This window comes from Colletotrichum lupini, chromosome 7 (assembly GCF_023278565.1).
Source record: "Colletotrichum lupini chromosome 7, complete sequence".
In the NCBI taxonomy this organism is placed as follows: domain Eukaryota; kingdom Fungi; phylum Ascomycota; class Sordariomycetes; order Glomerellales; family Glomerellaceae; genus Colletotrichum; species Colletotrichum lupini.
In genome coordinates, this window is record NC_064680.1 from 1,174,810 (window position 1) to 1,202,482 (window position 27,673).

The window sequence follows — 27,673 nt, forward strand, 5'->3', positions numbered from 1 at the left end:
ATTATTGGTGGTTATTCGTGTTAGAAAGAGTGGACAGACTTAGAAAGTCAAAGTGGTAGGCAGGCTTATGAAAGAGTGACAGAGTGGGTTGGTGAGAGCAGGACAGAGCAGACAGACGGGAAGCGATGATCACGGCCTAAATACAAGTTCACCTAAAGCACTGGGACAGAATACGAACGGTTGCACGGTTGACGAATAACACCCGAAAATGCCGAGTCCCAACCAGATGGTACGAACACAGAGATGGTTTCATCAATTAAGATTTCTCACTGTTCGCCGGTTCCCGAGTTCATCGCATGTAGGAAATGAGCTTCATTCTGACTTGTGGGGGCCATTGTCCTGTGGCTAATCACCGCGAACCTTAGCTTGGGGAATTGGCTTTTGACTTGACTGAACTCTGACTCTCAAAGCCTTACCCCTGTAAGGCGGACTGAACATGTGCACCCAGCGAGTCATTCGTCACGATGTGAGAAAGTTAATTATACAACATTGTGATTATGAGCTTCAATCTGTATTTGATTTCAATGCTGAGAAACGACTGTATCACCACTTAATCGACCATTTGGCTATCCCACCGCGCATCAATGGATGTGGAAAATATGTTGCTGATCGACTGAATGGTTGAAGCTATTATATGGACACAATATCTCGGACTTTGTAAGCGGCGCGGGTGGCTCGACTTGCCACGTTGTTCATCCCCACGCCGACCCACTGCGTTGTTGAAATTATCAGCGAGTACGGAGTACAAGAGCCTTCCTTTAGCAGGGGCCACATCATATTGATTTGCTACACGGTTTGTCCGGCTTGTTTGAGATGAACGGGCTGACGACCTTGCTTCATTGAGTCCCTGACTCGGCGGCAAAAGGCTTGTTCTTTCCCGCGCGCGCTAGGACTGTGAGTATGAGCACTAGTCGCCTCGAGCGGTGACCGGAATTTGACGAGAGTAGGTGCGTTGCGAACAGTCGACATGCGAGCTGTTACAAATTCAACCCGGCTGGAATTACAGCCGGCTCGGTTCTCGCAGAGCAAGGCTTAGTAGTCTTAAACTTCATGTCACTGTCCGCGCGGCGCGCGGTGCGGGCCCCGGTCAATATTATTCGGCGCTAGCTCCCATTTTGCCTGAAGAATCGGTGACTTTATTGCTCCTGATAGTGGAGAGGAAGACGAGGCGAGCTTGGGGCACGACTTTGAATTTCTGCCCTGGGCATCTAACCGGCAGAAAGACGGCTTCTTTCTCTCCTAGCCTAAAAGAACAAAGTTGGACGGCAACGCTGATGTCGCGCAACTGCTCATGCGCTTCGAGATGAGAATTGGGTTAGCAGAGCGACTGGACAACGCAACGAATGGTGCAAAACTGGCAACTCTCCACGGTAACAATCATTGCCGGGATCTGGCAGACGATGGCGCTTAGAGGATGTATTTCGGACTTCAGTTGCCTTCTATAATCACCTTCTATGAGCAAGAAGCGTCAGGTTCAGACCACACACCTTGGCTATAGCGTCCTTCTGCGGCGCGAGGTCAGAGAGACATAGAAAATGCGGTGAGATTGTCAGGGGTTGACCCGTCAATTTCAAGACGGAAAGTTTCGGACCAGAGTATAATATCTATTGGTATTGTGGCTCTCCTAACAGAACTTGGCTATAACAGCATCGGTCTGGCTAGAGAGCAGTGCATTGTGCACGAGATGACTCTTAATGGCCTAAGAAATTAACCGTGATGTTTTTGACTGCAGCGTACATGCACCATATCCTTATGAGGCTGAAAGGTCGCAACAGCCCAAGCCCTACACATAGTTGCTGAATGGTTGTATGGAAGTCTTGGGGTAAGAGTCTGGGGTAGACATACTCAGCTCTTGGCAACCGCCAAGTTAGTGCCATCAGTGTTACCCTGTGATTAACAGCAATCTTCATCGACAGGGCACTCGAAACTCGACCATCAAACTCCTCCATTGATGAGCAGGTTCCTCTTGGTGACATGGAGGAATCATCTTCCAGGTGCGAAGACCTTTGCCGGGGTAGCTGATGCAAATTTAGAAGAAAGATCTTCGCTTCGGGCTCTCTGATTTATTCTAAGTCTACGATATCGTGCCTTTTATCATCACGCAAAATCCGTGATATGCTAGAAGACATCTGCCCTGTCCCATACATTTCTAAGCCACCCCGTTCGATACTGCAAAAGAGACCCCTTCAGAAGCTGAACGCGATCTTGATCCCAGTACAAGAAGCCAAGCTGCCTCCATGCTTCAACGGTGGCTTTCACCCGATCCAACCGCGTGCTGTCTATACCCACGTGGTCTGGTGAATTTTGCAGCAACTCTGAGCCCCATCGGCGGCAATCTAAACCAGCGTGCGCGTCGACCCAAGCAAAAGGAGGGTCTGTTTTCAAATCGCCAGTGGTGATTGCCGGTAGCCTTCTTTCGTAACCGTATATCACATCTCGCAGCCGTCTAATCTCATATTCATGGGACAAGAGCGTGTGGAGGGTCAGGTCCAGCTGTGAGGAAACCACTGGGAAGTACTCCAAAATATAGTTACTGGGTACTTGGTGACCTCCCCTGAGAATTTGATGATCCGAAAGGCACTTTAACTGTGTCAAAGAAGCCGCAAAGATCTTGATTGTATCTTGGCCCATGGTGAGTGCACGGCTTAGTATATGTCGGAATGCCGTAATATCGTAGAAAACATGTGTATTTTGCAGGTTCAACTCATCTGAAGCATCAAGCGAGACGAAGAATTGATGTAGTTTGCCTGCAAAGTCGTGAATTCCAGCGATTTGCTCTATCTGGCAAGGCGTGAAGCATTGATTCAAAATTGCCCGTACTTCCATCGTCGTCTCTTCACTTACGCGGTCGCGACAAACTTGTGTAAGCAATTGATACCGCAAGCATGCAAGCACGAGCCGGTCTTCTTCATCTTTCGTGAGTGGCTTGGCTGCCTCTGAGTCCAAGGTCCATAATTGCTGTCGCTGAACTTCCGTATACAGAGTGACAAAGTCCCGAGCTATAAAGTCGCATCGCGTAGCCTCGATCAAATGATCAGCAGATATGGATGATATGTCTGCTGTGCCTGCGTCGAGGTCTTCCCGAAATATCGCATATAGCTTGGTGGCGCTCACCACCTCCCATGCATGATTGTTGCCAGACTGACCAGCTCTTGGGATAACTGCAAGAGCCACAGCATCTTTGAGGACAGCAGCAGCATCGCGGTGAACAATATGTCGGATGACGCGCCGACGTTCCGCTATGAAGAATCTCCGCAGCGACGAAGACGCATTGACAAGCGTATTTAAATCGCTCAAAGATTCGAGGAAAGAAATGATGCCCAATAGTATATCTGCAGGCAGATTGTCGAGCGCACTTGGTGGTGGAGAGTTGATCATGTTGCCGAAATTGCGTTGAGTATTTGCAGAGGCCAAGTCGCATGTAACTTTTCGCGGTCGGAAACTTACGGCTGCTCCTTTGTTCTGGCGCGGATGGCAATTATCCGAAGAGCCGAAAACATCCTATCGATGCACGTGCTACAAATTCGCGAGCTAGACAATCAAGCATTAATGCCGGGCTAACGCGTTTCACGTTGTTTGTAGTTCACCAGATATCCACAAAAGTCAGTAGCGATAAGGAGTGGGAAAAGCACTGGCATCGCTTCGAATAAGGAGAGGTTTGCGAGATTCATTACAGTATTCCAGTATCCTAACGAAAATCAAGCGAGAATAGGCACAAATTGAGTTCAACCTACTGCTTGTTGGTTCCTCCTTCGCTACCAAGGGTCTCGAGGCATTCTATACATCTTGACAACTATAGAAATTAGTATGGAAATGCCTCGTTTCTTAAGGAACACATTCATGTCATTGTTGTTCTAAGATCGTTTTGCGCCAGCAAGTCTCGTGATAGGCACAGAGCGTTCGCGTCGTCACCTATATGTAGATACTTGTCTAAATAGATTAAGAATCGCTCAGGATGGGTGTTCAGAAATACGGCATGACCGCTGGATGATTCTGTTAAAGCTAGGGACTTTGTTTCACGAAATCTAGTCCTGAATCCGTTTAATCCATGTGAATATGAATCCTGACATGAAGCAATTCCATGCGATCAGATCTATTTCCTATGAGCCAGAGAGTTACATGATCAGGATGTGTGAACTTGAAATTATGTACTTATCGAACTCGTATGCCCAAAATCTACTCATCAGTAATTCTTTTGCCGGAACAGCCCGTACAGATTCGTTGATGAGTCTAGCAGTCTTACTGTTGGTATCCCTATTACAGGGTAGTTGGTTCGAACCGTAGTTGACGAAGAGATCAATTGAACTATATGAATATCTGCGTAGGTGTAAAAAGGAGGTTCCAACCGTAGGTTGGGCTGGCTACGATAATCGTAAATAGGGCCCCCAATTGGCCCCTGCGCAGTCGGCTGTATGCCGCGGTCGAATTGGACTTCCAATCCGACACTTACCACGAGGCAGTCAACAATCAAGATTGAAGCACCGCCCGTGATACATGTCATGTAATGGATGTAGGCTGTGTGGCAAACTCTGCTGATTCACATCAGACTCACCCTGCAAAACAACATAGGTGCTGCTTGCATTCAAAACTGAGTTTGCTGAATCATATCAGCAGATCATGATCTTAGTGAAAGGTAATGGATCGACGCCGTTTGACTGACGAATCTACATGATGACCAATTCTACACATTCACTGGAGCAAGTCTGATCCTAGCCGCTTCCAATTTGCAGCTAAGTGTATATAAGTTGCAGACCTGACTAGACATTATTGACTCTCTCAAGCTTCATATTCTCTGAAGCTGCATGTGAGATCGCAAGGACAAAGAATTAGTCAGTCAGGAATGCCCAAGATCAATGAAATCTGATCTCAAGCCGCGCGTCTCACAATTCCATCGAAGTCAGATATAATATTTACATCAAGCACCCATACTCAGAATAAAGGATGTGCCACAAATACTACTTCACTGGCGAGTCCGAATGCATGCACTTGGGTGTTTGCTTTCGAGACCAACAATGTCAACGTGTCAGGGATGGAGCAAGACCATGCCCACGAAACACCTGGGTTCACCAGTGGATGAACGGCGTCCTCCCGGTCGAGGGCTTTTGTCGCGATTGCCGCGGAGAAGGGCTGGAAGGAAATGATGTCGTTGAGAGACCAGAGCAAGGTCATAGACAGCGGCAAAGACGACGGGAACAACGACGGGAGGAGCCTGAGCTGTCCGATGAAATGGAGGGAGTTTGAGGAAGTGGAAATACACTAGCGATGGTAGCTGTAATGCCGAGGCTGTCGAACTTTACTTCTAGTGTTGCTCAACAAGGCAGGTACGGCGAGCTGAATATCCAAGACAGAGTAATAGCGTCTCATCATAACTTTCGGAGATGGCGAGTGATCTCTTTCGAGCTATTCACCTGCGTGAGAGGGTGAGGTTTAGGAAGGCGGTTATTAGCCATCATACGTCGGCTGCACGCCGAGACATTGGAGTGCCATTGGCGCGTCGCCCGCTCGCCTTATAGAGTAGGTGGCGAGGCTTCAGCTGGGCGGAACGCCGTCGGCGTAGCTACCTTGCGGCGTGACACGCTGGGGCTGGATAGGGATCCCAATTGGGTGTAACGGCGAACTCGGCCGGATCTTACTCCGGATCCTCGATGTTGCACTGTTCCTCAAGTCGGGGATCTTGACTTTGGAAGTATATGGATACTCCAGGTAAGGCCAGGTCTTGGCGGCATCCGAGGCATATCGTAACCGTTCATATCTCCGGAGTCTCAGGCCATCGGGATTGATGCCACCGGAGCATGAGATTGTGCGACGATGTCGTGACCATCATCGTATTTAGGTAGGACGTCCTGGATTCGATAGAGCCCGATAGTATGTGATGTGATCCGGAACCCGAGTCACGAGTGTTCTAAGGCTACTCGCGGTTCATGACGGCGTTTTCGAGTGATCGTCGTGAAAGGAAGGTGAGGAAACCACACCACCAGCTGGTTGTCTTGGCAAAAGTGATCTCGCAGCAGTAAAGCGGTACTGCTGAAGAATCCTGGCAGAGATGAGAGCCAAGCATTTGTAGGTTCTTGGAATGCCGGTGGTTCCTGGCTGGGGTCGTCGAGTGTGGCAGGTCGGTAGAAGCGGGGAGGCTAGAACTGGTTCTGCAGAGGATGCCACCATTCTTTGGCAAGAAATCGTGACTGCGGTTCCAAGGAGATGCCTAAACTGCCTTCCAGAAGGCCACTAGCTTTGAACCTTCCCAGTTTGTCCGGTTCAGAGCCTTCCCTTGATGGTCACCTCCCCCTTTCAGCAAGCGATGCCATCGTGGGAATTTTGGTGGTGGAGGTTAGGCGGTAGCCTAACGCATGGCCCAACGGCGAGCACACTGGCAATGTGTTGTGTGACATGACTATTTCGGTCAAGGCTGCTGTTGTAGCCCTCAAGCTATTGAATGACTGCAGCAGTGGTCAGTGCTGCGTAGCCTGTGGGTGTGTCCGAGTGCCTGTGTTGTCAATAGCTGTAAAGCACTTGTGGTCCATCAATTGCTGGGTAAGACGAAAGTCAATGTCGGTGCTCCGTAGACAAGCATCAGAAGGAAGAGCTTTTGATCCATCACCCCACATTAGACAAGATCTCGGCAGCGGCCCCGAGCCTAGGTAGGATACTGCTGTTCTGCCGCCGCGAGACTCGAGGGTGACAAGGGTGGTGGAAATGAAAGGCTTGAGACTCCGTTGTAGTACAGGAATTACTTGAGTTGATGTAGCGCCTGAATCTCTCGTGATTTGTGCTGTTGCCTTTGATTCCGTCTTGGCTAGCCTGCAGGACAGTACAAGTCTGGAAGGACGTTGGAAGAGCGGAGTGCTAGCTGAGTTCCAGGGTCAAGAAGGTTTACGCGGATGGGATTTCGTAGCATGGAACAGCAAAACAACCAACTTGGGCACGCCGCATTGGAGAAGGTTGTGACGGTAGGATGACGGTTGTGTAAGTTAACCTTGATCACGAATGGAGATCATGGGGCTGGAATCTGGAATACTCAAGAGCTTGCCCCCCGCTTCTTACTTTACTGAATCGTGCGAAGCTTCAGAGTCCTGGCTGACAGGAAAGAGAGGCAAAGGCCAGAGGTGACATTCGGGGAGTTGCCATCCCACCATCTCCGCTCCGAAAGGGCAGGGGAATTGGTTTATGTCAGCATCGCTAAAGCAGGAGGGCCCACTACCTTATCACGTTATCGGTGCCATGGGAAGACGCTCGGATCATAGACTGCACCTACTACGGCTCGAGCCCCCACTTGCCGGCGGGAATTTCGGAGAGGCCCGCCTTGAGGTGGAAAAGCGGGTATCTTCAGAGTACGTACTCCGATACGTACACTGCCCGCAGCATGTGATTCACGGGGCTCCTACCGCTTCTAAGTACCAAGGTATCTTGTCTCTTGCCGCCCGGGATTTCTCTCTCTTTTTCCACCTCATAATGTCGCCGATCTACGGATACACTTATTCAATTTTGGTAGCAATTATTCAATGTTTGAGATATCTTGCCGAGCCACAAAATCATGTGGCGTTTCCCGCTACCAAGGATGCGGGGTTCCACGACTCGTGAAGGCTTGGACTCACAGATGTCTCGGCCAACCCTATTCTGAGCTCTTCTTCGAACAAAGGTGCGGGTGGCTGCTGACGGCGTACATGTGTTCCTCCTTTCAGGGATCTTGATCAGGAACCAGGGGTCTCCAACGAGCGATGTCCAGTTAGAAGCCTAGAACACACGCGGCGAACACTTCACTTGCTCGTCCAAGTATGGACGCGCTGATATGCGCTGATAATTGCGTGAAGGTCCAAAATCTCTGGCATGGACCTTGGGGAAGCCCAGCACAGGCCAGCCTCTGCCGAGATGTGCTGTAGACCAACCAGCTTATCTCAACATCCCAGGAGACCCTCCTCCGACCTAAAGAGGATCAGAGCTCTCAAGAGCAAGAGAGCTTTCCTTGCGTGAGAAAGCTGCGGCCTTCGTTGCGTGCTTAATCAAGTTCGGGAGCTCTAGATCGGGAGTGAGGGGCTACGATGAGCTGCTTCAAGGATCTTCTGTTGTGGGTTGTCTTCCCCTCCTATCCAGAGTCTCCACAGGAGCTCTGATCCTTGACATTAACGTCTATTTCATTTGGCTCCCTGGCTCTGTTGGCATTTTGCATGCATTAAACAAGAATATGCGTCCAAGTCAACTCACCGCAATCAGGATAGGGCACAACAGCGTGCCCCATGTCCATGCAACAGACAGCGGCGCGTACATTGCTGGCTTTTTGCAGCTGGCCTCTGAGAGCCATGGTAGTAGACGCGGAGGTCTACATGAATTCCGCCTCGGAAATGCTCTCCGACGGGCCACATACAACTACCTTAGCTGCGGGCTGCTTGGTCTGAGCCTGGCGCCAACATATCCGCCCTCGGCCGCCACATGCGATCCACCGTCGTGCAACGGACACTTCGCTCTAGAATCAACGATAGAAATGCAGCAATTCACTCATCGGTGGCACTTATCACGACTAATTCGCCATTTGCTACCTATCCTCCATCATCCTCTCCTGGGGTGCATTTTGGCAGCCCCCAATTCTCCCAGAACTTATCATCCGACCCCGATCGCCGACTGTCACGCTCCACGGTCAACTGCCGGATTAGGAAGGCGAGATATCTCACCTGGGGTAACATCGCCTTGACGCACGAGGATCAACCTTCCTTCGACGAACCACAGCTTCACTATGGCCTGCGATATCGTCTGCCACCCCGGACCCCCGATGCATCCATTTGAAGCTCAAGCCCTGTTTAGGGATGGAGATGGGGAGCAACAATGAAGGTGGTCCAAGTCTCCAAGATCTCATAGGTTGGAACTTTTGGGGTTGAGTGGGCGCTGAGGCCATCAACATCACCAACACCGACATTTACAACCTGCAAAGCGACCTCATACGCATCAGCTGCCATTAATTCGGGTCCATAGACTTTTTGTCTAGCATCAGGACAGAAAAGATGTCGTTTCTCGATCATCCTACAGGGGCCAGGCGCGAGAGCCCGGGAATCCACCGCATCCTGAATTTATGCATAAAAAAGCCTTGGCACTGCCGTTCCGAGGACCGTACCGGTCTTAGGACTGGACGTTGAGGTATATTGCTAATGGCCATTAGTATTCGACAACTCGATTTCATTGGTGGCTCTTGGCTCGGACAACTCTCGCCTTGTACTGCGCGAAGAATGGGACTGGAAGACCACTCCAATGGGCCGTCCAAATGCCGATGTTGTCACCGCTGCATTTCCGTCCAACAGCGGCGCCCACAACAGCTGTTTGTCGAGCCTCTATCCGCTTCTCTCCCGTGCCCGCGGGACGCGTATCTCCACTATGCGATATTGATCTTCGAAATGTTCGCTTCTTGTCTTGTAAGTCCTGGTATCGTTCAAAGCTTACTGGTTGTACCTAACCAGGTGACGACAGAGGGCTTGAGATGCCTGCAAAAGCTGTCGAACGCCCAATCTTAAAGTCACTTGCGACCATCTGATAGCTTTGTTGCATTGCCAAGCCGGTCTAGCATGCTTCCTCTCTCACCCAGCTTGCTGCATCACCAATATTGCCGTCAATCAACTTCCTATTATTGATTTTGTCGCACAAGCTTCTGAGATGGCTGCTTTATGTCGCCGCATGGCGCCATTGGTACTCTCCTTCCCCTTTCCGCGGACCATGTCGTCTTATCGACTTGGGTTCACTTGCTGTACAACCGCCAGCGTAACTTTTGGCGACATATCCAAGTTTGACAGGTTCATCCCGACTTGGACCCTGCGGCGATGGCTGTTTTCCGAGCAAGGGTCCGAATCATGTACGTACTGCTTCTCGAAGGGCGCCCCGGAACTCTGTCTGCAAGCAGTAATGCACCATCGAGGGCCTGGATGAGCCAGCCACTTACATGACATGCAACGGACGAACATCGAGCCTCACTCGATTTCAATGACGAGGAGGAAATCTATATAACGGCTTTCAACAACCCACGATATTCGGTCTCTTTTCACTCCTCACCCCTCATCCTCTCCTACAATCCCAACTCCAACTCCTGCATCTCGGTCTATCGACAGTCACAATGGTCGGTTTCAAGCAACTCGCGCTGCTCGCAGCTGCTACCTGCGGCTTCGCTGCTCCCACTCTCAAGGAGAGAGCTGCCGAGACCATGGTCCAGACCCGGGCTGAGAACAGCTACATCATCACCCTCAAGAGCTCCGTCGGCTCCCAGGGACTCACCTCTCACTTGAGCTGGGTCAACGATGTTCACTCCCGCAGCCTCGACAAGCGCCAGTTCACCGGTGCCGAGCGCACCTACTCCTTCAACTCCTTCCAGGGATACTCTGGCAAGTTCGACGATGCCACCATTGAGGCCATCAAGGCCAGCCCTGAGGTAAGATTCAAAGCTCTGGTGCATTGAAAGAGCCCACTCTGACACTACGAATAGGTCGCTGCCGTTGAGCGTGACGAGATCTACACTCTGAGCGCCCTTGTCACCCAGACTGGTGCTCCCTGGGGTCTCGGAACCATTTCCCACAAGACCTCCGGCTCTACCTCGTACATCTACGACAGCGCCGGCGGCACTGGCACCTTCGCCTACGTCGTCGACTCGGGCATCAACACCGCCCACACCAACTTCGGCGGCCGCGCCTCGCTCGGCTACAACGCCGCCGGCGGTGCCCACACCGACACCCTCGGCCACGGCACCCACGTTGCTGGCACCATTGGCTCCACCACCTACGGTGTCGCCAAGCTCACCTCCCTGATCTCCGTCAAGGTCTTCGTCGGCAACTCCGCCTCCACCTCGGTCATTCTCGACGGATACAACTGGGCCGTCAACGACATCACCACCAAGGGCCGCGCCGGCAAGTCCGTCATTAACATGTCCCTCGGCGGCCCCGCTTCCACCGCCTGGACCACCGCCATCAACGCCGCCTACAACTCCGGCGTCACCACCGTCGTCGCCGCCGGTAACGAGGCCCAGAACGCCGCCAACGTCTCCCCCGCCAACGCTGCCAACGCCATCACCGTCGGTGCCATCACCAGCACTTGGGCCATTGCTTCCTACTCCAACTACGGAACTTCCCTGGACATCTTCGCCCCCGGCAGCTCCATCCTGTCCACCTGGTACACCTCCACCACCGCCACCAACACCATCTCCGGTACCTCCATGGCCTCCCCCCACGTCGCCGGCCTCGTCAACTACCTCCAGTCCGTCGAGGGCCTCAGCACCCCCGCCTCCATCGTTGCCCGCATCAAGGCCCTTGGTACCTCTGGTAAGATCACCGGTACCCTCAACAGCTCCCCCAACCTGGTTGCCTACAACGGCAACGGCGCGTAAGCGGTTCCTCGTCAAAAACCGGCAAATTTCGACAACCGATCGAAAGCCAGCCGCGGGGGGCGAGAAGACGTTCCGCCCTTTCCGACGGCTAAGAGCGTTTCGCAGCTCGCTCACCTTTGTAGATGAGGGAGTTGGGATTCCCTCATCAGAGATGAGCGGGGGGGCGCTGTTTCTTACGATGGAATGAGGATGTTTATAAGACTTCGCTGCCTTGGGTTTTGGACCTTGGCTCTCCCATTTTTGAGATTTGTAGGTGTCATTTTGGGCATATATAGTTGATAGGACAATAAAGAAGATGCATCTGAAAGTAACTTTCCAAGTTGGCATTGTGATTTGAAGCCGAATGTACATCAATTGAGGTCATCACTGCAAGGGTGATCACTGATCAGAGCGACAAGCTTCGTCGTCTAGACTCACACCTCTTGGCGAACGGGATCCTTACTCAATGGGGTATTAATATCAATTGCATCTGACCCGCCCGCCACAGCCTGGACTCTGGAGAATCGCGATCCTTGACCGGCATTTCTTCCCTGTAATCTCGTATTCTGAGTCTTGGCAGTTGTCATCTCTTTTGCAGTGTACCTAACGCTCTATGGTAGGATGTCATGCGAATGAGTAGCTGGTTCAAGTGGTGGAGATGCACTGCGACGACTTTAATATCATCCGGGGAGGGCGCTGGGTAAGGGTTCTCGCGGGGAAATAAGGATCGTCTCCCCCAGGTTCAAAGACTCGGGGTACCCTGGGGGCTGGTACTGTGCCCCGACTCCCACTCTCCTACCATACTCCGCGCCGATCAGCAGAGCATACATGACAGGACCAAATATTCGGGCCCCTTTGACAGACGGAGTCATTCAGCAAATCATCAGGCTTCGTGGCTTGGCGTGGGTTGAGTTGATTTGCTTGATGAATTGAGGTTTTGCGTGCGCACATAATTGCAGCTGGGGATGTGCCTTTTTGAACACTTAATTTGCCTTTTTCTCATTGAAAGCGATTATCTCAGAACGAGATTTAACGTAAAACCATCTGGTTCCTCAGAAGCAAGTTGGTGTTAATTTCGTTCCTCTTGTGGAGATCAACTCCGCCACATATGGGACCATGTCGACTCATGTGTAAGTGGGATAGCCCACAATAATAAGTTGTCCGGGACCACATGTGTCTTAATGTACCCAAAAGACTCATACTCATATCAGAAAATAAACCCCGGTGTATCAGCCTTCATTGCGAGAATACTTGGAAACGATTTTCAGTCCTACGTTGTCCCCATACTCCCCCAATGTCCCCGGCCGCCTTAACTCCGTCAGATGTCATCCGACATCAGCCTCTGACAGAATGACCTTGAAACAAAACCTTCTTATATTGACAACATCTGCGCAGGCTAGTGATGATCTGTTTGTTGTGAAAGTGACCTTCCTTCGTGAGTGACGAATTGAAAAAAGAGCTAAAACTGCAATGCACCGGAGACTATTAAACTTGCGGATGCGATTCTTCTTATCAGTGTCTTTAGTGGTTCTGGTGAAAAATCAACACGGATGACCTCTATGCTGCCAGGATTCGAATAGAATTCAGGTATATCAATATGTGGTAGCTTACTATCAGACTGTCAGTTTTACAAATCGTGATTATAGGCTTTGGATGACTGGCTTGAAGTGAGAATACGCGTAACGCGAGTAGGCATGTCGCTAAATATTTCTGCCGCTCCGGTTCCCTGTCACACATACATTAGTTGACTGACTCAAACACGTCCTCCAGTCCACTTCGCAAAGGGTTTCTGCCGATCAAGCTATGTTCATATTATCTTGCCAGGAATACCAACAGGCATGTCGGTACCGCGGAGTTGGGCCCGTTGACGCCGTACTGAGCTCACTCAACCCAGAAAGGAAGTTTGATCCAGCCCCCACTGCGATTGCAGTTCCAAGATGAAGGCACTCGGTCTGGCTCAAGTTTTCTCCAGACGGCCATTAGTTCGAAGGAGTGCCACCTGTATACGTAGGAGAGAAAGCAGACGAAGTTGACTCTCATTTTCTTGCTGTACATACATGTATGAAGCCGTGTCCGTGATCTTTGGACAGTACCACAAACAGTAGCCGTCAAGCACGAATAGCGCCTGCAGTCTGGTTACTTAGCAGCACTCCTAATCTTGCATTCTCTATGGACCTGATGATTTGAGGCATTGTTTGCGCTGGCGGACAGCCCCGGTAGCTAGGGGTTTGAGTTTCGGACAACACGAGTCAATGTGAGAAGGAAGACTCTACTAAATCATGTCAGCAGATTCATATGCGCTGGTGAGCCAGGCTGCTCGTTATGGAGCGAATGCGAGATGAGTACTATTCGGCAAACCCGATCGATTGCTAAACGCTGCAACCATCAACAACAGAGCTATTGGCGCAGGTTAAATAGAGACGGTTCGCGCTGTTGCTGAACTTGAATCTCACTGTAGCCACCATCATCCTCAGAAACAAGAGCCTCACTTCAAGTCACTCATTCAAACAATCGTCACCATGCTCTTCCAGCCTTCTCAAGTCTTTGTTCTTGCCCTCGGGCTTCTGTCTGCCACTTCCACCGCCGCGCCAACTGAGGTGGTGGAGCCTCGCGCTGAGGTCCTCGACATCGGTGCTTGCTACAGCTCCAAGTTCACTTGCGCCTTCCAAGGATGTCTTGCTGGGTACACTTGCTCTCAGCACACCGGAGGTACTGACTACTGCTGCGTCAAGTGGGGTTGTAAGTGATTGTGTCTCTATATATAATCAAACAGACATGCTAACAAGTAGTAGAAACTACTCGCTCTACCTTACACATAGCTGTCACTTTCCATCGGTCACCTAATCTGTTCGGCTTTGGACGTGGTCCGGATTCGATTCCAACGATATGATGGGAACAGTTGTCTATGATTGTTTCATCTACTCAGATTTGACAGAATAATTTTACACTTCATCACCAAAGCATCGGCGTCATAAACCAAGATCGCAAACGCAAGCAAATTTGACCCATTCTATATTAACCTTGATGTCATTTTGCCATTCTGCGGTTTGATACACACAACTATGCGTGACATCTCATCAATTTACTTAAGGTCTTGCAATATCTCTGCCCGCTAGCCAGATGAACAACCAGCTTATTGAGATCATGATCTTCCTCCTCCAGCTCCTCGTCCAGCCTAGACTTCCAGAACGCCAAGCCAACCACGCGCTCATCCCCGTCCACTCCTGCTTACCACCAATGATACCGTCGTGGCGGCCTAGGTAGGCCAAGAGTGCTCTCTGCTTGTAGTTGAAAGGAACAGGATCGGCATTCGAGTTGAGAATGGTCGTGAGATACTCGCCTTTTTGCAAAGCTACCTCAGCCAGAGTGGGTAACGACTCGCCCTCAATATCAGCGGCGTCGCCGAGCGCGTAAACATCGCTCATTGGACTTCCATCTGGATGTAAGACGCGAAGATACTTGTCAGTCAAGATGCGAGGCAGACCGCTCTCTGGCTTTTTGACAGGCAGCTTCTCAACCAAGGTGCTTGCCTTATTGCCCGTAGCCCAAATCAGCAGTCCGTACGGCAAACGCCCGTCCTCCTTCGTGAAGATCGCATCGGCTTCAACACTCTGAATGTGTGACCCGGTCTTGATCTTGACATGCTTCCCTTGCAACGAACTCGTAGCGTATTCGCTCAAGTTTGCGTCAAAAGTGGACAAAATCTTGGGCGCGACGTCGTGAATGGTGATGGTCACCTTACCATCGAGGTGAGGAAACAGAAAACGCATATCTTCGAACCAGAGGTCCCATAGCTCAGCGGCAGCCTCAATACCGATAGCTCCGCCGCCGACAATTCGAATGTTGAGATAGTCTAGCTGATCTTGTTCGCTTGTCGTTGGAAGAGACGCCTTATCGAGCATTTGGAGAATGCGCTGCTGGATCAAGCGGGCATCATTGGTTGTCTTCAGAAAAAGAGCGTGCTCTTTCGCGCCCGGTGTGCCGAAGTCCTGAGTACCGCATCCAGGCGCTATGCAAATCTTGTCGTACCTCACTTCAAAGGTAGTCGGGGCTTCACCTGCGGTGGGTGCATCGGTCTTGCATCGGACTATCCGCTTTTCAAAGTCGATGTCTTCCGCAAAAGCCTTGTAATAGTCCATTTCCGTCCTGTGCTTCCGCCTGACCGGCTCTTCCGCAAGACGGAAGTTGAAAAGCCCGCATGCCGCGCTGGCCAGCAAGGGAGTGTACTGGATTGTTCGAATTGGCGAAATGACCTTGATATCGTATTTCGCTAGGTCGACTTTTTGAGTGAGGGTGAACCCACCCCAGCCGGTACCAATGACGACGAGGACTGGTTTTGACATGTTGAACTGTGATGCTCTATCCACAGGTCTGAACTGCAGCGCTGCTTCCCCGCGCAATGTAAATGTAATCTTTGACCGACTTCTTATGGTTTTCTCAATCCTTGCTTCACTTGGAACGAAATTATTAACCTTACGTCACGGGTCCCAAACTATCAGCGTGCCGCATGGCAGTTGCGCTTTCGTGGGCTCTTCGGGCAGGGAACGTCATCGATTTTCGGAGACCAAGTAATGTAGCATCGCCTGGCTGGGGGGAAGCTCGGAGGTTTGACACCTTGGCTCGGCAAGATATGACTGGTTGGAGCTGGCTGCCGTAGCTTGGTCCGAACCTAGACAGATGCCGGGAGATCTCCGCGTTCCACCCGGGCCCACTTCTTCGGCTGGATTGGTCCGGTCGATGATGGACGGGGTCCAGGGTTCGTCTAGAAGCCGACTTTCACAGACATATTGTTGCATGGGCTGCTTGAAGGTTTGTCGAGATTGCGGGGAAGCTTTCTTGTCAGCTTGGCAAATTTTCCGGTTAGGCGTCTTTAATGGTGGTGATTTGATGATTGAGAAAACTTGCTACAGTCAAGTCGAGGCTGTACAATGCCCGTGTTTGTAGACCTTCTCCTTGCGGACGGGATTACCGGATGTATGAACCCAGCTTTTCTAAGCCATACAACGCAGCACATTCCCACATTGGATCACAACAGGGTCACGGCAACATGTTAGTCTGCGGGAAAAAGCACAATTTGCTTGTTGATAGTACTGCGCTGAAGGTGCGTGAAACAACGTCCTTCGGTCCGTTTTGCTAAAGATGAAGGCAACAGGCTAACGTTACTAGCGTTGAAAAAATCTACATTGTCCCTGTTGTTTTCGTAATATCTGTTCTCTATATGCTGCTAGTACAATAATAATGTTGAATCTAAGCTAAGCGAAGTGAGGAAGCAACTCGCTGGCACTAAACACAGCCGATAGTTTCTCTATGTAAGTCGGCTTGAGAATATTGTCGGCATGCAGATCATCTTGTGTCCAAAGAGCATGAAGTAACTTCTTAATAGAATGAAGTTCGCGATCAGGAAGAGTCTTCTCCGCGTTGGAAACCAGATTCAAGATGCGAAGCCTTTCCTCGTCGGTACGCGCTTCACATCCGAATATGAGAAGCGGCAACGGTCTCTCACAGGTGCCCATCAAAGGGAGGAGCTGTAGTCCTCGTTCGACCAAGGCAGCTACGCCAGAATCCTCTCGCTCGCCTTGGTCGGTAGTGCGACTTAGGTACACCAGCGTTGAAAGCCGATATACTTCAGACTTCGCGGCGATCCTCTCTGACTTCAGATCCGCGCGGCTGTACGATGCTGTTACCCGCAAGCTCTCGATTTCCGCTTTGAGTGTTCTGATCTTGCATCGATACTCCTGTGTGTGGGTCTCGGGATTATCGGATGGTAGAATTTCCGCAACAACCTCGGAGAGAAGACCCAACGGCTGGAAGAATCGCTTACTTTCCAACGACGCTTGGCCCATGATCATCGAAAGCTCAACACGGGCTTTCTTCCTCATCTCTGGCGAAGTGAACGGCCTTGTGTCGCAAATTACCTGACTTGGTAGCAGCGCTTTGGGTTTCCTCCAATGGCGAAGGCTGAATCGAGCTAATATCTCATGATATGATACCCACTCCAGCAACATGGGAGCGTCTGAGACCCTCCAAAATTTCTCAAGCGAGACACTTTCGATGAGAGTTCGCGAAGAACGTAGATAGCAAAGCCAATGATTTGTTGAATGCGAGCTCTTTTGGGTCTGTAAGAATAGTGAGTGAGAATATTCCAGAATTCCTTTTGCAACATAACAGCTTATGATCTTCACAGACCTTCTGTATAGGTTAGGTAGAATACAAGAGAATCATATCATACCTCAAACATGCAAAGAACCATCCCAGCTGCTACGTGCTGAACAGCCTTGTGGGCAGACATGCCTTCAGCAGCTGACAGAGACAGAGCACGCAAGGCCGATAGTTTCAGCTCCTCGGCACGAAATACCGGTCCGTACCGATACTGTGCTGAAAAGGCAAGCAACGCGTGCTGCAAGGCTTTGCCAGCATGGGAGATTCCCGATAGGGCAATCCGAAGCAATACTTCTCCTAGGGGTTGACTACTGAAACTTGAAAGATTCGGTCTCAGGGTCTCTCGAACTGGAAAAAAGAGTGAGCCACCGTCAGGCATGCCGCTCTGAGAGGGAGGTCTGATATCTTATGCTTACAGAAACGGAAAAGGCTTTGGTCAGTGGCATTTGATCCGGACGAGGACCATGGCAGTGGATACTTCATGATGGGACGTATCATGCGCCTAGCAATAAGGAAGTTGTGTACTTCGATGTCCCATGAGGTCGCATTGATCATATGTAATCGACCTGAAGTATTATTGACCCGAGGGAATAATGCGGCTCGGCTGATAAGTGACCTCTTGCCATCAGTAGCCCTTGGCCAGGACAATCGAAGCCCGTAGCCCTGGCATTTGCGGTTGGATTTGATGCAGTTCGTACAGCGTGGAAACCGGCGGTCACAACTGACTTTGCGATCTGCCGAAACCGTCAATACTCAGAGTGCCTACTGATCAGAGCTCTCTGCATAATATGAGCGAACAATGAAGGGAAATGCGTCCAGACGGTTCATTTTGGTGCTCAGGACCAATCGAGTCTAGCGTACCTATGCAAGTTCCACAGCGCTTCTTCGACGATGCTACGGCAGCCGCATTCCTTGAGTTTGTCATGTTTTTCGTATCGTCGAGAGAATGAGGTGATCCCGAATCGAGAAGGGAAATATGTTCACAGACTCATTCGCAAAAAGTTGCTTGCTGACTGGTTTCTAGATAGATCATTCAGAAAGGACGAAGCTGACCACTGTTCGCTTTTGATTTCTAAGCGGGCGAGACGGCGTTGTCTCAGGGGTCGAAGATGCACGCCATCTTAGCGCAATTCACCAGGGTAGACGCTAGGAAACTTCCGACTGACGATTTTACTGGGCAACTTTTTGCGAAGGATGCTCACCCTAGCGTATCAACAGACTAGCCAATTAAATTTGCATGGGGAACATAAGCACCGAAGAGTGTGGGCATCTTTTTGCGAGACGCAATGGTAGCAGTTCTCCTAGCGTCACTGTGCATGCGATTGCTTACTCATGCGATCTAGAATTCGATGATGATCAGAGAAATTCCCTCCACGTTTCGGGCGGGTGCGCATCTTTCATTACCAGATGTGCAATAACTGTGGAAACCTTCGCCTTCACGAGCGTCAGCAACTCCCAATGATGTGGCGCCGGGTTGGAGTAACCCTCTGATAGCGTCCAGGGTAATGTGGAAAGCGTCCCTCCAGCCTGCATAATCTCGTTGGAAGTTGCACTCGTTTTGGGCAAGGCCCAATCACATTACTCATTCCATGCTCGAACTCGGGAGGGGCACGGAAACCGAACATACGAGATTGAAGAGGATACGTGTGTATATAAACTGACATGATGCCTCTGTGCTTCTTATCATTTGGGCTCATCACATCAACTACGCCAGCAGATTCAGCATTCAACCTCGACAGCTAGTAAAACCAATTTCTCTACCACATCACGTTGGAAGCTTACCATACACACTCAGAGATGCCTTCCTATCTCATCACAGGAGTCAACCGCGGCATTGGCGTACGTCAGCCCTTGAGCTTTTCTTGACTTTTGTGTTTGAAGAGATAAAACTGACCAGAATGACAGTGGGGATTCCTCAAGAAATTATCCGAGGACGCCAATAATACCGTGATTGGCAGCGTTCGCGATAAGGCTGCTGTCGAGAAAAAGATTGCCGAGGAGCTCGGAGACCGTCCCAATATTCACATCGTGGAATTCGAGCTAGTCGACTACGAAAGCATCAAGGTTTGCAAATTCTAATTGGCACAAAACACTGAAGCCTTGGTCTCGGAAGCTGATGTAGCTTGCATAGAAATCGGTTCCGGAAGTCTCCAAGATCACCGGAGGCAAACTTGACTACCTCATTGCCAACGCAGCATTTGTCTCGCCTATCTCGACCTGGCTCCCCATTGGAAAGCAGTAGGTCTTTCGTAGAGGCGTAGTATAATCCCCAGTGATCAATCATCAACTGACATTGGACTTCTTTCAGAGCTGAAAAGCCGGAAGAGCTTGAAGAAGATCTATTGAAGAGTTTCAAGATCAACGTCGTTGGCAATGTCCACCTATTTAGCCTCTTCTTGCCGTTAATACTCAAGGGAGATGTTAAAAAAGTGTCGTAATAGCTTCAACCATCCATAGCCTTACCGCACGTCACGTGACCTCGGTTACATAATCACCGAGGCCCACTTCGCTCACACCCTCTATATTAGAGCGAGCTTCGTACCTATTTCCTATTTCTAATAAATAACCGTTCTCTTTATATACGTTAATACCCCTATAGTAACTCTACGATAGTTATAAACCCAGCTCTAACTTAAACCCCTATACCTCTATTAAAAAGTCACTTCTTAAGGACTACGGTTTACCGTATCCTTTTTTATAATATTATTTAACCCCTATTACGTTCGTTAACCTTATTCCTAAACGAACTAATATTTTTTAAAAAGACTACCGATACTCCCGGGCGAAAGCTTAACTACTAATAAAACTAGCCTAAGTAATACCTCGCTTTATGAGTTAAGGCCCGGTTAAAGGACGTCTAGGACCTACTAAACCCGGACGACCTTATTTCCCTATCGAATTTATTACTCTTTACTAAGTCTATTTTTTTAATCGAGGAGTACGTTAAGATACGAAATACTACCTAAGATTAAGTATATAAAACGGCCTCGACCGAATATTAACGAAGACTCGAGGAGTTTACGTAATAATAAACCGAATAGTTAAGAAGTAAGATTATAATTAAACTAGCGACCGGAAACGCTTAAATTAAATAACTAGTCGCTCTAACGAAACCGAAGGCCGTAATAGCGAATTAGGCACGTTTTATTAAAAAATATACCTTTTTTATTTAGTAAACCGTATTTAAAACGATCTTTTGCTTAAAAAAAAAGAGATCGTACGAATTAATAAATCGCTAGATCTCCCTTATAGTTATTTAAGAAATCTTAAAAGACGTAAAAGAGGAGCTTATTAATTCTTTAAACTACTCCCTTTATACCGTAATTAAGGTTCTTAAGTAAAAGTACGTACTAAGCGACTCTAGTTCGCTTATAATTATAAAAAAAGAATTTAACGTAGTTATAAATAGGGCGAACTCTAGCGTTAGTTTATCGACCTAAATTAAAAACTTTTTCTCGGCTTACTATTAAATAACGTAGCTTAAGCTACCTAAAGTCTAGGGGACCCTCGCTTTAAAAACCTTTCTTTATATAACTATACGTCGCTTCGTCCTAAACTAGTCTAACTAAGAGCTTATTAAGATCGTTAAATTAGAATAAAAAGGGGAAGCGATCCCTAATATAGGGTATTATACTAAGATCTTTAACGACCTTTTATACGAAAAAGCGGTATATAATAAGAATTATAAACAAACCCCTATAATATTCGTAATACTAATAAGTCGCTCAGATTCCCCTAAGTAGAACAAAGCGACTCTTAACTCGTTTACTAACTACCCCTATAAGGGGACCTACCGCTAGAAGCTAATAAACTATATAAAAGTAGAGCTTATTTTAATAAGTAAAATAAAGTTAGAATATATTTAGCTAGGCGCTAACGACGCCTAGAAGATAATTTCCTACTTAAATTAAGAAAAGTATACCGACCTCCGTACCGACCTCGCTTAGAAGGGCTAAATCTATATAAAACCCCCTTCTAAATAAAGTAATAGTAACCGAGGTTGCTTTAAAAAGACGACTAAAACCGGTAAGCTAAGCAATAAGAAGAACTCTAAGGGAACCTACCCTTTAAATATTATAGCTATAATTATTAACGTCGGTCTGCTCCCTAAGCTAAGTACGGAGGGGAATAGGAATAGTAATCCTATTATCTTTTCTATCCCCTTTACTAGCCCATACCTCCTTTCTAAGAGCATAGTTATAAATAACTACGGTACCGTCTACCTTATTAATAACTAATCGCTTCTAGAGCCGGATTTTATTTAATAGAGCGATAGCTTAGAGAATATAGATTTTAAAACGGCCTCCTATCCTATTATTACTAGGGGAACGAGGATTATATGTAATATTTTTATAGGACCAAAGGGGCCTAGGATAGAGTACCTTACTCTTTATAATATCGGTTTTATTAAGAACTTCTATATAAACGTCGTATTAGAAGCTCTTTTCTAAAAGACTAGTATTTAGTACTTAGGTTTTAACTATACCCTTCGGTTCGGTAGCAAATCTAGGAACGTTACTATTAAGTAGCTCGAGAAGAAGGTTAATCTAGTCTTCTTAGAATATAAGCCCTATTCGTCCTATTTTCTGCTTAAAAGTTAGTCTTCGCTCGTTAATATAATTCTAGTGCGTAGCGCTTAGCACCTATATTCCTTATACTAATTAAGGAACGACCGATCGGATATAGCCTAGCTTTAGTATTTTAAATCTAGATATCTCGCGCCGGTAGTACTTAAGAAGCTCGTCCTAGCTGCTTAGGGAGTAAGGATTAAAGGACTAAGCTGTTTAAAATATTAATACTATATAACTACTTATATAAAATAAGTTATCTTACGACGTACCTCAAAACGAAGAGTAACCCGACCCTATTATAGGATCTTATAGGACCTCTTTAACTACTTACTAACTTACGAACGAAGTAAGTAGCTAATACTAATTAAAGACGAGTATTTAGGTAGGATCTTCGTCTTTTTACGAGTTACGAAGACCTATAATATAGTATTTAGGGTCTTATACCTTTTTAAACGATAGGTACGTACGTAAAAGGGCGTAGCCGTTTATAAGATTTAATAAGACGTAGAACGTATAGTAATCGTAATTAATAGTGAAACTCGTTTTTAAATATAGGTACGGGAGCTAGGAATAGACCTAGAAACTACTCCTCTATATACGAAAGAACCGAACGGAGGAGGGGAACGAGCTAGCTAGGAAATTATTAGTAAAGCGATTAGTATAACGTTAGTAGCTAGCTTATTAAACGAACTCTAGGTAGAAGCTATATTAGCCGTAGCCTACCTATATAATATTAGCCCTAGGTAACGCACTAACTAGCTATTACTAGTTTAAATTAAAGAAGTCTAGTTCGCTTACTATTTTAGGTAGTAGTAACTAATAAATACGCTAAAGCTCGCCCGCAATCTACGTCCCTATTGGGGGTAGACGTACGTATATAGCTATAGAGCGTACCCTTTTAAAAGGGACCGTAAGAAAGGAATCGATAAGAGACGCTTTAAAATAGAGTAGAGGGGATATATTAAGTACCTCGTAAGTTACGTACTAAACGCCCATAACTTATATAAGATCTAGATCCCCTCGCTTTTAGAAGTTATTATTACCTAAAATATGACGTTTAATAAAATAGCTTTTTACTTAAAGGATAATACTAAAACCGCAATTCGTCTACCTAAGTTAAGGGCCGTAGCGGATAAGATTTAATAGCTACTTAAAGTAATCGAACCTAAGCTCTAATTACTTAGAATTATAAATAAAAAGGAGGCCGTATTAATTAATAACGAAGAGTAGTTATTACTACCTATACTCGTTCTATAAAAAGTAAATAAGGCTATAAAAAAGCCTAGTTCGTTTTTAAGTAAATAAAGTAAGTAACTACTTACCCTTAAACTAACCCTAGACTTTAGAAGTCCGGAGTTAAATACGAACCTCGCTTAGCTAACCGAGGTTATAAGCGAGGCCGTAGGGGAAGTCGATCTTTTTATTAAAAAGATCGAAGACGTAATATATATATAAATAGAAGTAGAGACTTTTTAGAGCTCTTATAAAGAGGATCCTTCTACTTAATTAGACCCCGACGAACCCCTTTAGTAAGCGAGCTTATACCAAGAAGTAAGAATAGTAAACGACCTAGCCGGCGACTCCGATATAGCTAATATATATAGCTAAGAGGAGGACGGGTATACTAAATAAAGCCGGAGGTTAAGAAACTAACCGCTAGAGGTATTTATCTAAGACCCGAGTTAATAAAAGTAACTCGGGTAGTACTCTTTTTATACTTAGGTAAAAAGAGACTAGGACTCCTTTTTTAATACGTATATACTTAATTAATAAAAAGCGGTTAACGAGGCGACCTAGGGGTATCGGACGCTATATTACTATATCTATATTATAATTAATAAAACGAAGTACGTTTTACTAACCGCGGTTTAATCTAACCGAATTTACGTAGATTAATTAATTACCCCTCTAAAGAAATAGAAGGATATTTTTAAAATACTAGAACCTCTAAGAAGTTAATTTGTAGAGGTAGTACGGTTAGAAATCTAGAAGCTAGAGGAAATAAATATTTAGAAAGTAATTAGCAAGGCGTCGGTTATTTCTAAGCCGATACCCCTTAAATAGGTATTTAATTATAAGCTAGATAGTAATAATTACTTCGATTATTATAAAGCGAGAATCTGCGTTAGGGGGGACTTTTAAAAATAATACCCCCTAAAAAAGACCTACGTAGCGACGCTAGTTACTAGGACGTTTAGGGTAGCTATAGCTATTACTACCTAATTTAATTTAGAAGTTTATTAATATAATATCGTAAACGCCTTTTTAAACGTAATTAAAAAGCTAAGCGACCCCCCTATTATTTATAAGCTTTTAGACGGCTTTTATAAGCTAGGAATGTGCGTCGAACTCGAGCGGGCCCTATACGGTGCCCGCGACGCTCCGCTATTATAATACGAAGAGCTAGCGTTAACTTTTAAAAATCTAGGTCTCTTACTTATAAGCGAGGACCTGTACCTATTCTAAGATTTTATTAAAAGGGTCCTAGTCCTCTTTTACGTAAATAATATCCTCGTTTTTTATTATAAAAACTACGTTTACGAGGCCGGTTAGGTAACTGAGGGACTTAAAAAGAAGTACGAAATAAAAAACTAGGGGTTAGTTTTATAATATCTTAGGATAAGGGTCGTTCGTAATTAACTAAATAAAAAGATCTACCTAGCCTACGATTAGTATCTCGAGAGGGTAATTAAGAAGTTCGATCTTACTAACTCTACTACTCTTACGACCCCGTTATTAATAGTCCTGATTAAAAAGAACTTAGGGATTATATCCCCGAGCGAGACTAAGTCTTTTTAAGAGAAGGTCGGATTAATATTATATATAGCGATTATAATTCGGCCCGACGTCGCTTTCGTATACGCTCTGCTCTCTTAGTTCTTAACGAACCCGTCTTATTAATATTATTCTATTATAAATTAGGTTATATAATATCTTTTCTATATACGATACTTAGTAATATACTTCGGGATCTCGGGGGGTAGCTAAGTATTACTAATCGTAGGCGACGCTTCGTTTATAAATAATAAAGAGACCCGAAGATCCTCGTAGAGTTTTATAATCTCCCTTTTTAGTAGCCTCGTTTAGTAAAAAGTAGCTCGTTAGAATATAATAACTACGTCGACTACGGAGGCCGAACTACTAAGCCTAGAATATATAGCTAAGGAAATACTCGCTCTTAAACGCCTTTTTAAAAATATCTCGCTCGAGCTCGGTAACGTATAAAAAGTATATTATAATAATCGTTAAATAATTAGACTCGTAATAGAAAAAGGGGAACATATCTTAACTTGCCTACGCTACGTTAATATCTAGAATATATAGCTATAATAAGAGCACTCGAGAGGCTCATTCTAAGTAGTCTATATACTAACGAATAAAATACTAACTAATAGTCTTATAAAGAACCTTTTTAGAACGAGGTTCGAGCACTTCGTATTACTCCTAAATATAAGAGATATACGAGAGATAATTATATTAAACGAGGGGACGTTTAAAAAGTAATAAAACGGCCCGGGGGGCCCGGTTCTTAATTAAAAAACGTAGCCTATAGCTAGGGAGTATAAAGTCGCTTTAATAACCCCGTCGGGTTGCTTAGGAAGAGGCTATTTACCTAAGAGGGTAAGCGTGTATTTATTTAAAAAAAACTTTAACGCGGGCTATACGCCCGGAGGGATATATAAACTAATAAGAGTATCGATTCCGATTCGGATACCGTTTACCTTTATAAACAAAGTAGCTAATACTATTACGTCCTTAATAAGTTCTTTTAATAACGCCTCTAATATAAAGAGAGCGCCTATAGATACCTCTCTTATTAAGGCCTCGTTTATACGAACCCCCTTACCCTTTCCCTTACTTAAGAGACCGTCGTATTTAAGGGCCTTATATAACGTTACTATTACGCGAGTTAGGGTTTATATATCGGATTATAAGTAATAAATAGAACGAGGACGGCTTAGAACTTACTTTATAAAGTATAAGCGGTTTTATATTAGTAGCTATAGCTACTACTAACTTTTTTATTACCTCCCGCTTAAAGTATAAGAACTTTATGCCTAGGAACTATATATACCCCTTAGGAATAGGGGCATAACCTAACTTTTTATAGGTCTAGTAGCGTTAGTATTTATTATTAATACGCAAACCTAAGAAGTACGTACTATCCGAACGGCTACTAAGGGCGCTCTTAATATACCTAAGGCATTCGTAACCGAACGGGGGAGGTAAAAGTACTAGCTCGTATTAAACCTCGGTACTAAAGATAGTACTAAGAGGGTCCGCTATTAAGAATTAGTTCTATAAACGACGATAATTAGAAAGGTATTATACGTATAGTTAATTATTCTACGCCCTTTAAAAAGAGGTAAGGGAGGGGGCTATAAACCTACCTTACTTCTTTAATCCTCTTAAGAAAAGTCTTTTTTTTTTTCTTCTCTTTATTTAAAAAGAGGCGAGGGAGGGGGCTATAAACCCTCCTTACTTATACCGTCCTCCTAGGAAACGAAGACGTCTTTTTAACTTTTAAGAGGGAGCGAGGGAGGGGGCTATAAACCCTCCTTGCCTCCGCTACCTTCTTAAATAACTCGTTCGGCTATAAGGCCGCTACTTATTAAACGAAGTAGTTAGATTAATATTAAATAAATAAAGGCCGTACTATGACCGAAGTATAGGACGAGGGAATATTACTTACTTATCTCGGGCTTATAGGGGGGGCTAGGGGAGCTACTGCTCTCCCCTAAGGCCGTAGCCTTAAGCTTACGCTTCTTAGCCTCTCGCGTTATAGTAATACGAGCGCGGTTTTTAGCTAATCGTTTTAATAATATTTAAATAAAAACGATACTGTTAATAAAAATCCTTTTTTAATAATACGCACGCGTAAGAACGCAAGTATAGAAGCGAAAAGTAAGGGTATATACGTATAGTAATAATATAAGTATAAGTTAAAAAGGGAAGGAAAGTTAATACCGTAGGCGGCGGTAAGAAATTTATATATTTACTACCCTTAACCTATAAGTCGATTATTCGGCTAATAAGAGGCCGTCCCTTAGTCGTACTTTCTGTTAATAATATAGCCTTAAAATTACTTATAGTAACGAATATAGAGGTTAATCTACGGCCGATTTACCCCTCGCCCATAACTCTACGCGCAAACCGATTTACTTTATAATTCCTTTTATAAATAGATTCCTATATATTAATATTTAGCTTTCCGCTTTTAGCGGACCTTTTTATAACGATACGGGTAGTTAGGCGCGCTTTTTCTAAACGTACATTCGTCTAGGGGGGTATATCGTAATAGCTTTAACTATCTATAGCTTTATTACACGTTACGTAACCTTAGTTATATAATCACCAAGGCCCACTTCGCTTATACCCTCTATATTAGAGCGAGCTTCGTGCCTATTTCCTATTTCTAATAGATAACCGTTCTCTTTATATACGTCGATGCCCCTATAGTGACTCTACGACAAAAAGTCATTGCTATTAGCTCCGGTATGGCCGATTATAAGATGGTTAACTAGTACCGCCTCGAAGTTAGCGCCCCCTACTCTATTAGCAAGACAGGCGTGAACATGGCCGTGAGCAAGTTCCACGCCCAGTATGCCCAAGACGG

At 46.3% G+C, this 27,673-nt stretch overlaps 8 protein-coding genes across 8 annotated transcripts; 5 read left to right on the forward strand and 3 right to left on the reverse strand.

Annotated features, from left to right (window-relative positions):
* Positions 1-345: 345 nt before the first annotated feature.
* CLUP02_13374 (uncharacterized protein) lies at positions 346-6,895 on the reverse strand (the record flags this gene model as incomplete). Its single annotated transcript, XM_049292313.1, has 22 exons — positions 346-430; positions 486-527; positions 641-786; positions 853-994; positions 1,058-1,200; positions 1,255-1,354; positions 1,450-1,505; positions 1,635-1,658; positions 1,738-1,830; positions 1,887-2,004; positions 2,159-3,501; positions 4,451-4,515; positions 4,553-4,572; positions 4,759-4,798; positions 4,965-5,256; positions 5,315-5,400; positions 5,456-5,506; positions 5,562-5,752; positions 5,913-6,182; positions 6,280-6,426; positions 6,511-6,756; positions 6,813-6,895. The coding sequence occupies 22 exons, from the start codon at positions 6,893-6,895 to the stop codon at positions 346-348; spliced, it is 3,783 nt and encodes a 1,260-aa protein (XP_049149459.1).
* An 89-nt stretch (positions 6,896-6,984) lies between these two features.
* CLUP02_13375 (uncharacterized protein) lies at positions 6,985-8,948 on the forward strand (the record flags this gene model as incomplete). Its single annotated transcript, XM_049292314.1, has 7 exons — positions 6,985-7,067; positions 7,119-7,574; positions 7,693-7,722; positions 7,772-7,873; positions 7,945-8,496; positions 8,571-8,740; positions 8,869-8,948. The coding sequence occupies 7 exons, from the start codon at positions 6,985-6,987 to the stop codon at positions 8,946-8,948; spliced, it is 1,473 nt and encodes a 490-aa protein (XP_049149460.1).
* Positions 8,949-8,990: 42 nt separating this feature from the next.
* Positions 8,991-9,920, forward strand: CLUP02_13376 (uncharacterized protein; the record flags this gene model as incomplete). Its single annotated transcript, XM_049292315.1, has 4 exons — positions 8,991-9,096; positions 9,146-9,301; positions 9,518-9,818; positions 9,878-9,920. The coding sequence occupies 4 exons, from the start codon at positions 8,991-8,993 to the stop codon at positions 9,918-9,920; spliced, it is 606 nt and encodes a 201-aa protein (XP_049149461.1).
* Positions 9,921-10,087: 167 nt separating this feature from the next.
* Positions 10,088-11,347, forward strand: CLUP02_13377 (subtilase; the record flags this gene model as incomplete). The annotated part of the gene is made up of 2 exons (XM_049292316.1): positions 10,088-10,399; positions 10,454-11,347. The coding sequence occupies 2 exons, from the start codon at positions 10,088-10,090 to the stop codon at positions 11,345-11,347; spliced, it is 1,206 nt and encodes a 401-aa protein (XP_049149462.1).
* A 2,498-nt stretch (positions 11,348-13,845) lies between these two features.
* CLUP02_13378 (uncharacterized protein) lies at positions 13,846-14,216 on the forward strand (the record flags this gene model as incomplete). The annotated part of the gene is made up of 2 exons (XM_049292317.1): positions 13,846-14,065; positions 14,146-14,216. The coding sequence occupies 2 exons, from the start codon at positions 13,846-13,848 to the stop codon at positions 14,214-14,216; spliced, it is 291 nt and encodes a 96-aa protein (XP_049149463.1).
* A 196-nt stretch (positions 14,217-14,412) lies between these two features.
* Positions 14,413-15,669, reverse strand: CLUP02_13379 (uncharacterized protein; the record flags this gene model as incomplete). The annotated part of the gene is made up of 1 exon (XM_049292318.1): positions 14,413-15,669. The coding sequence occupies one exon, from the start codon at positions 15,667-15,669 to the stop codon at positions 14,413-14,415; it is 1,257 nt and encodes a 418-aa protein (XP_049149464.1).
* A 909-nt stretch (positions 15,670-16,578) lies between these two features.
* On the reverse strand, positions 16,579-18,410 carry CLUP02_13380 (uncharacterized protein; the record flags this gene model as incomplete). Its single annotated transcript, XM_049292319.1, has 3 exons — positions 16,579-17,442; positions 17,556-17,833; positions 18,347-18,410. 3 exons carry the CDS (start codon positions 18,408-18,410, stop codon positions 16,579-16,581), a joined length of 1,206 nt encoding a protein of 401 aa, XP_049149465.1.
* An 872-nt stretch (positions 18,411-19,282) lies between these two features.
* Positions 19,283-19,923, forward strand: CLUP02_13381 (short-chain dehydrogenase; the record flags this gene model as incomplete). Its single annotated transcript, XM_049292320.1, has 4 exons — positions 19,283-19,324; positions 19,391-19,549; positions 19,617-19,723; positions 19,794-19,923. 4 exons carry the CDS (start codon positions 19,283-19,285, stop codon positions 19,921-19,923), a joined length of 438 nt encoding a protein of 145 aa, XP_049149466.1.
* Between the last annotated feature and the right edge of the window lie 7,750 nt (positions 19,924-27,673).